Source organism: Perognathus longimembris, chromosome 11, assembly GCF_023159225.1.
Source record: "Perognathus longimembris pacificus isolate PPM17 chromosome 11, ASM2315922v1, whole genome shotgun sequence".
NCBI lineage: Eukaryota > Metazoa > Chordata > Mammalia > Rodentia > Heteromyidae > Perognathus > Perognathus longimembris.
This window is the reverse complement of record NC_063171.1, coordinates 34,901,127-34,915,000: the sequence shown is the minus strand read 5'-3', so window position 1 is coordinate 34,915,000 and position 13,874 is coordinate 34,901,127. Positions and strand designations below refer to the sequence as shown.

The 13,874-nt window shown below is 38.3% G+C and overlaps 1 protein-coding gene across 3 annotated transcripts in view; it reads left to right on the top strand.

Annotated features, from left to right (window-relative positions):
• Positions 1–13,874, top strand: part of Ddr2 (discoidin domain receptor tyrosine kinase 2) — a 115,090-nt gene that overhangs the window by 71,418 nt on the left and 29,798 nt on the right. For 2 of the 3 annotated variants that reach the window (XM_048356573.1, XM_048356572.1), the window contains exon 3: positions 3,494–3,602. In XM_048356573.1, coding sequence (XP_048212530.1) covers positions 3,521–3,602 — 82 coding nt within the window. In that variant the 5' untranslated portion in view covers positions 3,494–3,520. Of the gene's footprint in view, positions 1–974; positions 981–3,493; positions 3,603–13,874 lie in introns of those variants that run through there. The other variant, XM_048356571.1, reaches the window with a different exon arrangement.

Here is a 13,874-nt window from a genome sequence, read left to right as displayed (position 1 = left end):
GGAAACCATGGAGTCCATGTTTCTTTGGGTCTGGCTCACTTCACTTAGTATGATTTTTTCCAAGTCCTTCTATTTCCTTATGAATGGGGCAATGTTGTTCTTTCTGATAGAGGCATAGAATTCCATTGTGTATATGTACCACATTTTCCTGATCTACTCATCTACTGAGGGGCATCTGGACTGGTTCCATATTTTAGCAATGACAAATTGTGCTGCATTGATCATAGTTGTGATGGTAGCTTTAGTGTGGTCTTGCTTGTAATCTTTTGGGTAGGTGCCCAAGAGTGGAGCTGCTGGGTCATAGGGGAGCTCTATATTTAGCCTTCTGAGGACCCTCCATACCATTTTCTAGAGTGGTTGAAAAAGTTTACATTCCCACCAGCATTTGTTATTACTAGTTTTCCTGATAATGGACCAATGGAAAACTTATGTAACAGATACAATACTTTAATGAAGCTTTTCTTCACCAAAAAATAGCTGAGGAGGGAGAGGTTAAAACTGTTTGAGTTTCCCAATTGATAAATGATTAAATGAGTAAGGGAATATAAAGTTAATTTTGTTAAGTATCTGTCAGGTGTTCTGATACATGTGGAAAAGACAGTGATACATGTGGAAAAGACAATGGCACATGTATAAACATGGAGATAAAAGAATTAAACAACAGGACGATAGGTATATAGTTAGAATCTATTGTTGTTTTATATAGATGGATCATGTTTAGTGCATAGAGCAATCAAGGGAGTCCAGCAATGTTTCACATCTTTTTTATTTTTATTTTTTGCCAGTCCTGGGGCTTGGACTCAGTGCCTAAGCACTGTCCCTGGTTTCTTTTTGCTCAAGGCTAGCACTCTCCCACTTGAGCCACAGCACCACTTCTGGCCGTTTTCTATATATGTGGGGCTGAGGAATCGAACCCAGGACTTCATGTATACCATGTAAGCACTTTTTGCCACTAGGACATATTCCCAGCCCCCATGGATGTTTCATTGAGAAGAGACCATTGAATGAAAATTTCAACTAGAGGGAAAAAAGGGAACTTTTTGACAGAGGCTCTTAGGCAAAAGAAAACAGGGGTAAGAAATATAAGAAGCTCAATGACATCAAGGTAGGCTGATCAAGGAGGATAGCTTTGATAAGAAGGGGCTAAAAAGGATAGTATAAAATTGCAGCATTGTTTATCATAGCTAAGAATCAGTATAACTATGGAATCAACACAATTAATTAAACAGGACTCTATAAATATTCACGCAGTGAGAGCAAAAGAGGATATTTTTAGGAGAGGATCACCAGGGCTCAATAGCTATGTGCATATGCTCATATAAAATCATGCTTATTGAAATGATCTCCAAGAAATGGAAACAAAAGGTTTTCCATTGTACTGTGTATGGTTCTTTTTTTTTTTTCTTTTTCCTCCCTTTCTGTCACTTAAAAAGACATTTCTTCACCCTTTGTCTTGTATGTAAGTTTATCGATTTAGGGAAGGCAAAGGAAAGCACAGAAACAGTGGGACAAAGGGTGAGCTAATTCAGGAGTGATACTCACTAGACATTATTTTGGAAATGAACTTGTGGGGGAAGGGAGTTGAGAGGGAAAAAACTGGGAGAAAATGAGGGAGGGGTGACACTGTTAAAAAAGAAATGTACGTGATAACTTATTTATGTAACTGTAACCCCTCTGTACATCCATAATCACCATTACAATAAAACATGTTGGTGGAGCAAAATGAAATTGAATGAACAGTGAAGACAACAGCATAACAAGGGAGCACATGGATTTGGGACTAATACAGAGTCTAGGAGCACAATCTTGCCAGTATTGATGATTACTCCTCAGGAATCTTGGGGCCTGTCCTTGGACATTTTGTCTGATGTTTTTCTCATGAACTAACTGGGGTAATAATTATTTAGGAGGAAGACAGGGATTCATATTATATCAAAGGAAAAAGATGTCAATATGGCTTTTCAGCGTTGATGTTAACCATGATCACCTGACTTACTGGTGATTTTCTCATTTTTGCAGTGAAAAGATACTGCTTTTCTGATATGGTCTCTGTGCTGTACCCTTTGCAGGAAAGTTATGTGCGATTCACAGTTTAGGAGCTGGAAAGAAAGATTATAGCTATAATCTTCCTCCTTATGAGCAAATTAGCTATGTAAATTGTGTGGAATTCTTTTGGAATTCTTTTATTTCTCCATGGAAATGGTCTACTCTTCATTTGTTTACATCAATATGGACTCATGGATATTTATTTTATACTCTGGCACGTAATTCAACACACTATTTAATTGCTCAAGTTTATCTGGCTTTGATTATTTGGAGATCTTTCAGGGGTTCCTATGTCCCCTTTGACATACTCCATCGTGTGTGTGTGTGTGTGTGTGTGTGTGTGTACAACATCCTCAATTTCTGCCACTAAAAAGTGTTCTGGGATCATCTTGCACATTCTTGACCCAGTCCTAGAACCAGACATCCCTCCCCCCGACCCCAATACAAAGAATCCCTAGTTCCTTTTATTAAAGAATGGTATTAGAAACCAAGATCTGAGCACTGGGTTTGAACATTGTCCCTGGATGCTGATGACCACCATGATCATGTTGTTACTTGTAGGGTCTCTCAGCTAATGGGGAATATGGACATTTATTAACCTGTGTACAGAAATGACTACAAATATTTCAATATATAATCATCTCTACTTTTAAAAAGTGAACTCTGAGTTCATAGTGGTATGTCCTTATGTAATCTATTATCACATGATCATTCTGAGGAAAATTAAAAACATAAACATAGGCAGGGTGCCAGTGGCTCATGACTGTAATCCTAGCTACTCAGGAGGTTTAGATCTGAGGACTGCAGTTTGAAGCCAGCCTAGCCAGGAAATTCCATGAGACTTTAATCTCCAATTGACTATGGAAAAAGCTAGAAGTGGAGTTGTGGCTCAAGTGGTTGAGAGCTAGCCTTGAGAAAAAGAAAAAGCTCATGGACAGTGCTCAGACTCTGAATTCAAGCCTTTGGACCAGTACATGCTCACACACAAAAAAATCCAAAGCAAAACAAAAGCCCCCATAATCCCAATTATCACTCTATAGCTATGGAATACAAATGGACTACAACTGTTACATATTTTTCTTGGTTTGATATTGTAATCAGTGTTGAAACTGTCAAAACATCAGTTGACATCATAAATGTGTTTTACTTTACTATGACTCATTATTTAAGAAAGTATTTATCATACTAAAACATCATTACCTAACCACAGTTTTGCTAATTTTAATTTCATGAGTATATAATCTAGTGGAATTTGATATTTCTTGCACTAGGTGTTACTGGATATACTATTCAGCTCCCAAAGTCTGTGATTTAGAGTTCTAAATGTAGAAATAAATGCTGCTAGGGCACAGAAAAGGCTATGAAAACTGTGTTCCCTCATTTTGGTGGTACCTGACATATCTTTCTTCTTCTCTTTCTCATTCCTTGGAATGCTGGTGGATTGCAGGCTCCAGTTCCAGCACCATCTCCTGAGATGATCCTGATTCCCAGAATGCCCTTGGTGCTGCTTTTGCTGCTGCCTCTCTGGAGTTCCATGAAAGCTCAGGTTAATCCAGGTAACACAACTATCTGCCGGAAAATCAGCTGCATATTCATGTCCCTGTTCAAGTGTTGAAACTGGAAAAGCCCTGCCAAGAAGGCAGGTCATTTGTTCTTATCTCTATAGTGAAACATGGTTGACTCAGAAGCAGAAAATAATATACTCCCCCTCTCTTTCTGCATTATATTGTGAATATTGTGAAAGAATTGCTGATACAAGGGAGTGTTGACTAAGTGTATTTCTTTTTTAAGCTGGAGGAGGACAAAACAACGACTTGCTTCTTTATCTTCTGAGACAAACAGGAGAGAACTTTTAGCTAACTTGGAGAATTCTGCAGGTGACCTATCAGCAGTTTCGGACTGTCTTAGACCTGGATTTTACCTAGATGTCTTGTTATCCTTCTGGGAACCTGCTCCTGTATAATTCTAGTCAAACTATCTTGTCTATTTCACACATCACCCACTATAAGATAGTGTTACAGGAATCTGTTAAAAAAAAAGGTGGTTCTTTGCATTATACATATTTCTAACATTAACTTGATGTGTTACAATTATTTTACATTAATGCAGTTCAGTCGCCTCTCTATACACAATTACTTAAAGCAAGATGTTTTGTTTATGAGCTTCTAGTCTGATGGCTTTGGCTGGGCTTGGTTGGATTGTTTTTTTGGACTCTATTGGTTTACTAGCATCTTTTGGAGTCAGTTGGCTACTAGCTTCTCTTCGATGGCCCTGGCTCTGATAACAACTTGCCTGTGCTTTGTTTTATCATCCAGAAGACTAGCTCCAATAGGTTTTCATGGAAAATGTTCAGAAATAAGAGCAGAGGAAGGAATTTGCATGCATATTTTTTCATGACTCTAGTCACATTTGTTAGGACCTCACTCATGGATCAAGGTGCCTTGCCTCAGAGGTGGGGAGAGAATAGAAAATTTGTACAGTAAAAGACTAGATACAAGGATGGGTAAAGAATTGGAGCCATTTTTGATTCTCCCATAGAAATAAACGTATAAAACTTGACATAGTTGTTCTGAACATATCCTTTAAAATAGATCGCAAACCAGGAAACAATTTTATCAGCACTTTAAAGCCCTTTTTACATTCCATTCTTATTATGCTATTTTCTAGTAAGATACAGTAATTTTGTCTATTTCTTTTATATAAATGGAATCATATGATAGAAAAAGATTTCATGTCTGAACTCCTTCACTCAACATTTTGTTTGTGAAACATATCCTATTGTTGCAATTATTGACTGTCCTGCCCTATTGTATAATAGAAACTTGTTTGAATACTTTATTTGGCCAGTCTATTATGCATGTAAATTTGGATAATTTCCTGTCAAGGACTGTTACAAATATGGGTCATATTTTTCTGCCTAATACTCAAGAATTTTCCAAAGAGATTTTTATTATTTTCCCACCCCACAGTGGGAAATAGGCAGAGTATAGACTTTAGTCGTTCTATTTAGCTGTGTTCAGATTCTTTTTTTTTTTTAATACTTATTTATTGTCAAAGTGATGTACAGAGAGGTTACAGTTTCATACGTTAGGCCTTGGGTACAGATTCTTGAGGGAATGTTTATTTTGTCCATTTCATGGCATAAGGGTACATTTGTAAAAAATGTTCACTCTCCTATACTGGAGCTTGAACTTGAAACTGGGCACTATCATTTAGCTTTTTCACTCAAGATTGGCACACTACCACTTGAGCCACAGCTCTACTTTGGACATTTTTCATGGGTAATTGAAAATAAGAGCCTCATGGAGTTTTCTGTTCAGGATGGCGTCAAATGGTGATCCTCAGATCTCAACCTTTTAATTAGACAGGATTACAGATGTAAGCCAGCGGTACCCTGCTCATGAACTAGTTTTTTTTTTAATATCTTCAATAGGAATTGAATCAAATTTCTTAAAAATCAAACAATTATTAGTTGAATAAATTCAGTGCCTTGTTCCTGTCTTGTAATAAGCTTACCTGGTACACCTCAGATCTTCATTTGCACATGGCTCTTTCCTTTTTCTGTTACGTATTTCTCTCGCTCACAGTTGAGGCTTGGTGAAATGCACACTTTATGCTTTTCTAAGTAGGACAATGAGTAGAAATAACAAGATTCTCCCAAAAACTTAACCCAAGGGTCTGAAATCCTGAGGACCAAATCAGCCAACTAGAGAGCTGCTGTGTGTCAAGAGCACAGGACAGATGAATTCACTGTACTGACTGGGCCTATGGCAAGTTTTGTGCCTTGGAAAGTGGGAAGAAAGGCAAACCAGGCATTTCAGACTTTGTGGCATAGAACCTGCTGGGACTTTTCTTTTATACCACACTTTCCTCTCCCAGGAAAAGCAGCAACTAGCTACCTGTTGAGAGCCTGAGGTGAGGGATCCTCCTTTGGTATCTATAATGTTCCCAGTTTATATTCATACATTGCTCACTATGTCCAGTCTGCAGTGCTGGTGGAAATACTAAGGTTTGACAGTGAGATACAGCTGAAACGATTTTCCAACTCAGGTAAAAAGAAGAAGGGAAAGTATTTGAATTGAAGGTAGGATTGGGAAATTAGGAGGATGAGGATTATTATCAATGAAGGAAAATTATGGGGGAAAGCTGCAGTTAGGGGCCCATCATTTGGGAATCTTCAGTGTGGGTCAAATGTTTTGTTTTGTTTTTATCTGTTTTCCTAGAATGGAGACTTGTTTTTCTTTGCTCTTATATTTCAATGAATTCTGGTACCAGGACATTGCATATTTTACATAGGCAATATGCTTCTTTGCACCCTCTCTCAAGATTGTTCTCCTACTTTGTGGATCTTCTTGACTTTGGGATATGTAGCCTGGGGACTGCAGACTTTGTTATGGTGTGGTGACAACTTGGTATCATGAATAGATAGATGATGGCATTGTGAATCAAGCAATTAAGATTATAGACCCATTTATGTCACTATACAGCTTTATGACTTTAAGTAAAACTCTGTACCAGTTCTTCGGTTGTTTCTTGCTCTAATGAAGAACTCAAGACAAGCCAACTTTATTTTTTTTTAAAAAAAGGTTCATTTAGCTTACAGTGTTTGAAGTTTTAAGAGCCTGGTAAATGGCTGTGGTAAGTGATTAGGAAGAAAACAGTTGGGGGCATGTTAGACTTTTATAACAATCCTCTTTTGAGAACTATTATGAGAAATTGTCTTAATCCATTTTTTAAGGTAGGACCCTCAATGATCTAGGGACTTCCCACTAGCCTCTCTCCAACCACCACAAAGTTTCCATCAGCTCTCATGTTGCCACACTGAGGAACAAGGTCTCAACATGTGGATTCCTTGGGTACAAACAGAATCCTATTGGCACTCACCATTCTGGCATTCTGGCTTATTATGTGCAGACAAACTTCTTTTCGGTACTTTACAGGGTTATTATGGGGGACCAAATGAAGTCATGATGAAAGTGATAAGGGTTTATGGAGTGTTATATGGATGTTCTGAGCTGTGGTTTGTTGCTCTGAGAAGAACACATGAATACCCAAATACTATAGAGCAGTAGTTTCTTAGAATCAGATGTTTAGGAAGAAAAGAGAAACTGAGTTACTAGGAACCATTATAGTTTGAGGCCTCCAAGATTGACTTGAATTGCCTATGAGGTAGGAAGTCTTCTAACATCCCTGACTCTAACAGCCATTCTGACTCACAGGAGATGCAGTGCTCTGTGCCCAGACTGAGTGTATCTATTACTGTGTGTTTTTCCTAACTAGACCATTGTGCTTGTTGACTTAACTCTTGTTGGTTTTAACCAACAGATATCTGAAGAGCAGTGATGTAGCAAGATAGGCCTCCCAGAAGTTTTAGTGGTTTGGACACATATATAATAGAGTAAAACAAAAGCTAAGGCAGTTAAATCTCTGAGGTTTTTTTTTTTTTATGAGCGTAAGTGGGAGGTGATGAGTTATTAAAAAACAGGCAGCTTTTTTTCCCTCCGGAATTGGAGATGTTTATGACTTTGACATTTATCTTATTTGCCGTGGTAATGACTATTGGTGAATTTGTGATCAATACTTAGCCCAAAGCTTGGCTTATATAAGGAGTGGGGAGAGCTCAGAAGAAAGAGCGGGAGTCAAGGAACTCTCAGACTTCTCTGAACTTTCCTGCATTGAAATGATGCCATGTAAAAGACGAAAGATTTATACGATCTGAAGAGAAACCAGATACTGTATATACTGGTATTAGAACTAGGGAAGGGAAAGAGAATATCAAAATCGAGAGACAAAGGATAAAAAGACAAATGACTCCAAAAGCAATACTTACAAAACCATTTGGTGTAAACCAACTGAACAACTCATGGGGGGGGGAGTAAAGGGGGAGGGAGAGGGGGGATGAGGGAGGATGAGGTAAAAATTTGTACAAAAAAATGTACCCACTGCCTTACATCTGAAACTGTAACCCCTCTGTACATCACTTTGACAATAAATAAGTAATTATTCAAAAAAAAGAAGAAATGATGCTATGTGAGACTTGATCTTACAAAGATGCTATCAAGCTGAGAAAAAGGCCATAGGGATGTCATTCTTGCAAACAATGAAGATGCTAATGAGAAAGTAACTCAGAGAGGAGGATGATCTTAGATATCTGAGCTGTAACTACTGATGCACAACTAAAGGATCCAGTCTTCTAATGTCCAAATCTGAGGGAGTCAGTTCCCTTGCAGAGGAAGAGCAAGCCTGGACTACATGGGAGAGTGAGGCCTCTGTCCTTATTCTTTAATGCTTGTATTCTCCCTGCTTTTGTTTATATGGAGAGTATTTTGCTTGTCACAAATGAATGAAAAAGTGCCTAAATTTTGTGCAGATCTCTTACTCTGGCACTTCAAGGGAAGAATTAAGATTCAATCTTTTGAGTATTACAACCTGGTATAAAGAATTAAAATCTAACAATGTTCCTTTTATGTCCAAGTATTTCTAATTTACAAAATGATCCATCCTGGCACATAAGGATAGCCCAAACTCTAGGTGTAGAGACAGAGTATATTTACTTACTCTATACCTTGAAAAAGACTGTAATTTTAATTTATTTGTTTGCTTTCCATAGGTTGGAGCAATGTCTAAGATTGGTAGTACATTTTCTTATTGGAGAACTTACTAAATAGTGATAGATTAGTCCTACCAAAAAATCAATAAAGATAAGATGTTGTTTTTCTGGATTAAACAAACTATATCCCCATTTATGTTATGAAGAGGAAATACTTCTTTTGTTACTAGTGCCTTGTGCATAATAGGTGCTCTTTATTTATGGACTTTGTAACTTGACTATGTGTTAGAACACTGAAAAGATTAAACCTGACTTCCTCTCATGAAATATAAAGAAATGATGCGTTTCTGGGTATTTGAAGTGTGTTATTCTTTATATCTCTAAAATATTCAGGGCTTTAGGTAGAAACAAGCTTTCTTGGATCCATGAGAAGCTAAGGCAGTCTTCTCTTGGAGAATGAATGTTAGTTTTCAAAGATGATGTAAAGCCAGAATCCAGACTAGCCAGTGGTCAAAGCAAGCTGTATCTGCCTATACATCTGCACCCTGAGTAGTTACTGGGTATGAGCTTGAGTTCTTGGTCATTCTGCTTCTGAAAGATTCCTGTGTGCTCTTACTCCCTGGCAAGGTCAGAACTATTAGTTTTTTCTTCTCCTTACATCCCTGCTCTTCTCTCAGTGTCAGTATTTGGGACATGTGCTGGATGAGAAAAAGTATTTCATGTTTTACATAGCCCAGATCTTCACTAGCTCTACTGATTTTGTCCAAAAGCAACCCTCTACTAGTACAAGATTCAGAGTTAACCTCTTGCCAAACTAGTATATGGCTGAAAGAGGCAGCATGCCTCTTTGAGATTTCCTCTTCTCTGAGGTCTTAGTGTCTCCATCCTTATTGCTTGAGTAATAACCAGATGCCTTCAAATAGATGACTTAGAATTTTATCTAGCTTTTCAGTTACTCTCAAGGGGAGCACTGATTATGGAAAGCTGTGTTATTCCATCTAAAACCAAAAATGTTAATTTTTAATTTGTTTCCAGTGTGATTCATATCAACTCATTTGTTTCACATTTTGAGTTTACTACTAGGAAGCTCAGAATCAAAGTTAAAGGGTACAGAACCAAATGTAATATATGTTGGATAACCTTTATTCTTAATTTTCTATTCCCTTTTCCTCTAACTCATATTTCATAATGTATTTGTTTGAATTTTATTTATTGTTCTAAATTAAAAAAATTATCTTTAAATAGTTGTACAAAGGAGTTGGTGTTTAACAAAGCAGTTTTATGAATACAGTATATATTGTGCAACTTTGAAAGTCAATCTGGTCATCATTAAAGTGAGTTAGAATGAAAATAATTGAAGAATTAATGATATCTAATATTTCTGAAGCAATTCTACTTTAAGTTTTTGACATAGGTTAACTCAGATTTTTTTACAAGGATCCTAAACTCAAGTATCATACCGTTATTAAACTAAAAATGCAAACTTATATAAATTTTATTGTATATACTGGTACTGGGGCTTAAACTCAACTTAAGACTGGTACTCTACCATTTAAGCCATGCCTCTACCTCCTGCTTTTGCTGGCTAATTGAAGATAAGAATCTTGTGGATTTGTCTACCCTGGATGACTTTAAATCATGATTCCTCAGATCCCAGACTCTTGAGTAGCTAGGATTATAGACGTGAGCCACCACATTTCATAAAATATGCTACATTATTTGCTTACATTATATAAACTCTTTATACAACCTTGTTTGGCAAAATAATAAGGATGAGGCATAAGACATAGTGTCTTAGCCTTGAGGTCCTGTAATGTGGAAACAACATGATCAGGTTTTAAGCATAGGTCTATAATGATTCCAAACAATGCCCAGCTTTCCCTCTCAATTCTTGAACTTCATTGCAACCCAGTTTTTTCTTTTCAATGCATCTTCTTTTAGGAGAAAAGCCATCATCATAGTTTTGTATTTTCCTGTAAAGGTTTCACTCATTCATTTAACCAGGAAGAAGAAAATGTTGTCAGACCCATATCTCAGCACTCTGAAACCCTCTACAGTTTAGAGACTTCTTTCCTGGAACTCTGTAATATTCATTTCTAGAAAATATTTGTAGATCCCCAGGAATATCATGAGTTTTTTTTTCTTGAAGAGATTTTAACATAGAAAAAGAGGAATTCATAGAATAGACTATGCACCTGCAGAATAGCTCTATACATCAAAGAAATGAATCCAAATAATCTTTTTTGGCTCTTTGCAAGATCCCATTGTACAGCCATTTACCTGCACAGAGAATCAAGGTGAGTGGTTGATATCTAACTCATGTGGAAGAGGGACTTAGGTGATGGATTCTTTGATTGAACTTGTCCTTTCTGGAACTGGAATTGTCTTTCTGGAATTGAAAGAACTAGAACTCTATGACCTGGAGCTAAAGAAGGAAGAACTGGGGACAAGGAGAGCTGAATTTCAGTCTTGGTTATGTTGGTGGCCTTGGGCAAGTCAGTTCACTTCCTTTTGGGCTTCAGAGGTTCTGACAATTAATGTGGAGCCAATGGAGCAGCTGGTAGCTTGAGATTTGTTCCTAAAATTAAGTTATTGCAGATGCTCCTTTAGACCTTAGATTGGCTTGGGCACCACAATTGACCTCAATGTACCCTCTAATCAGTTGTGTGTTCCCAGAGAGGGCCAGGGGCCAGATCTCTGGACTCAGGCCTCACATGTACTGTGTGTATTTTCCTGGAAGCTGCATATAGGACACTCACTGACAGAGAGCCTGTGGCCTGGAGCTCATAGCGCAATGGTAAACATAGTGAAACAAGCAGCTCTTTCAGGCTTGCAAACTTGGCAGGAGAGTATGAAAAATAATTCTTGGGAAGCTGGGGACTGGTGGCAGCTGCTTCTCCTCAGACTGTCTGCCAGGCCCAACCCGAGCTTGGGATGGATGGATGGGGCTCTCAGCTGGGCCTATTGCAGTTGGTGCTGGTAGTTTTCCACTCTGGGAAGCTGGAAAAGTCAGTTGGCTTTCCTGTCTGGGAGATTGGTGGGTAGTAGAAACCACCAAGACAACATAGCAGTCAAAATCAGGAGCTACTTCTTGGCTTCAGGGTCTCTTGTTTCTCATGTGATTAATCCAGCACTTTCCCTTCTTTCTCCATCTTTCATGGTACACAGAAGACAGATTGGTGGGATCTGATGAACAGGGATGGGGGTTAGGAAAAAAGAATAGTACCTGACATTTAGAACTTGGGCCAACTTGGCACTTCTGAATCTACCCTACTGGCTGGGATTCCTTCCATAGAGTTTGCCCAAAATAGGCATGTTCAATAGGAAAACCACACTGGTACTGCTGAGAAGTGCCACGTTGGTTACCCTGGGCCAAAGCTTCTTTTGGTTCCAAAGACTTGGTAGGATGAGAAAGGCCATCCAAGATCAGCTTGTACATTTTTCTGTGTGTTTTCTGTGAGGGCCCTAAGAAACTGTTGATTAGTTTTAATAGTTTTAATGTGACCATGACTGCGTTACTGGTTCTTAGCTCTGAATTCTTTATTTTCATCTCTACATTCCCAATTTCTAGACCTCAGCCAAACTCCTATTGTTGAAGGATGGTTAGTATAGTAGTCATCTCTTATCTGTGGGTTTTGCTTTCCATGGTTTTAGTTACCCATGGGCAACCACAGTGTGAAGATATTAAATGGAAAAGTTCAGAAACAATCAATCCCTAAGTCTTAAGTTGTAGTGATTCCAATTATCATGATGAAATTGTATGCTCTCCACTCTGTCCCAACTGGGTCTCACATCATTTTATTTCATTTCTTTTCATATCATGATATATGAAGAACTAGAAGGCTTTATAATAGTCCAGATGTGAAGTGATGGAGCTTGGTCTTTACATGGGAGGGGAGAAATGGCTGGGGCTCAAGAAATTTGCAGGAGGTGGAAGTTGTCATGCTTGCTGATGGGACTGTATGGTCCTCAAAAGCCATGCTTACTTTTGTCTTAATCTGTTTCCTGATGCTATAGTGGAATGCCACAGATTGCATAGCTTAAAAGACAAGGGGTTTATTTCTTACCCTTCTGATGTCTGGAAAGTGGCACTGGCATTCATTGAAGTCTGTCTTACTATGTCACAAAATGGTGGAGTGCATTGAGTGGCAGGACAGATCAAGTGGGCTAGCCTGCCACCTTTCCTTTTACAAGGCCACCAACACCATCATGGGAGTTCAGTCTTCTTGACCTTATCCAATCCAAATTATCTACCAAAATGCCTCACTTCCAAATATCATTCACATATAATTTTGATAATTCAGTTTTCAGCACATGAATTCCAAGAGGGCATACCTAAACCATGGCAACTGCTCACCCTTCAATTGCCTCCTGGCAGAAATCATAAGTTATCTATTGTTCCTGCATGCTTCCTCTGCAAAACCTTTATATTGATCTTTAGGTAATGGTTAGGAGATTGACAGGGTAAGTCCTACATCAATGCTGATACTCTGCTACTTCTATAAAGGGAAGACTAGTGAAGAAAAGGAAGGGCAGGAGACACTGACACATTTAAAGTTTGTTTATTTATTTATTGTCTGTACTGGGGCTTGAACCCAGGGACTTGTGCTCTTCCTTAGCTTTTCTTTCTTCTTTTCCTTTTTTTTTTTTTTTTTTTTTTTTGCCAGTCCTGGGGCTTAAACTTAGGGCCTGAGCACTGTCCCTGGCTTATTTTTGCTTAACCTCTTTTTGCTCAACCTTCTTTTTGCTCTACCTCTTGAGCCAAAGTGCCACTTCCAGCTTTTTCTGTCTATGTATTGCTAATGAGTTGAACCCAGGGCTTCATGTATGCTAGGCAAGCACTCTACCACCAAGCCACATTCCCAGCTCCCTTAGCTTTTTCGTTCGAGGTTGGTGCTCTATCTTTCCATCGTTATCTTTATTTCCAGCTTTTTACTGCTTAACCAGAGATAAGACTCTCAGACTTTTCTGCCTGGGGATGGCTTTGAACTATAATCCTTAGATCTCAGCCTCTTGATTAGCTAGGATTACAGGCATGAGCCACCAGACTACATTGCACATTTCTTTATATGCATAGATAAAGCTCATTTCCTTGCCTGGCTTATCTCAGTCTTACACTAGAATGTACATCATTTGAGTTGAATGATTGGATAAAACACAAATCCTTTCAAGATCCTGACCTAAATAAATCTGGGGTGAGGAAATTTGCATATTTAACTACTTCCAAGGTGATACTGATGCTGCCCTAACAATAAGTGGAATATAGTCATGATAAGGA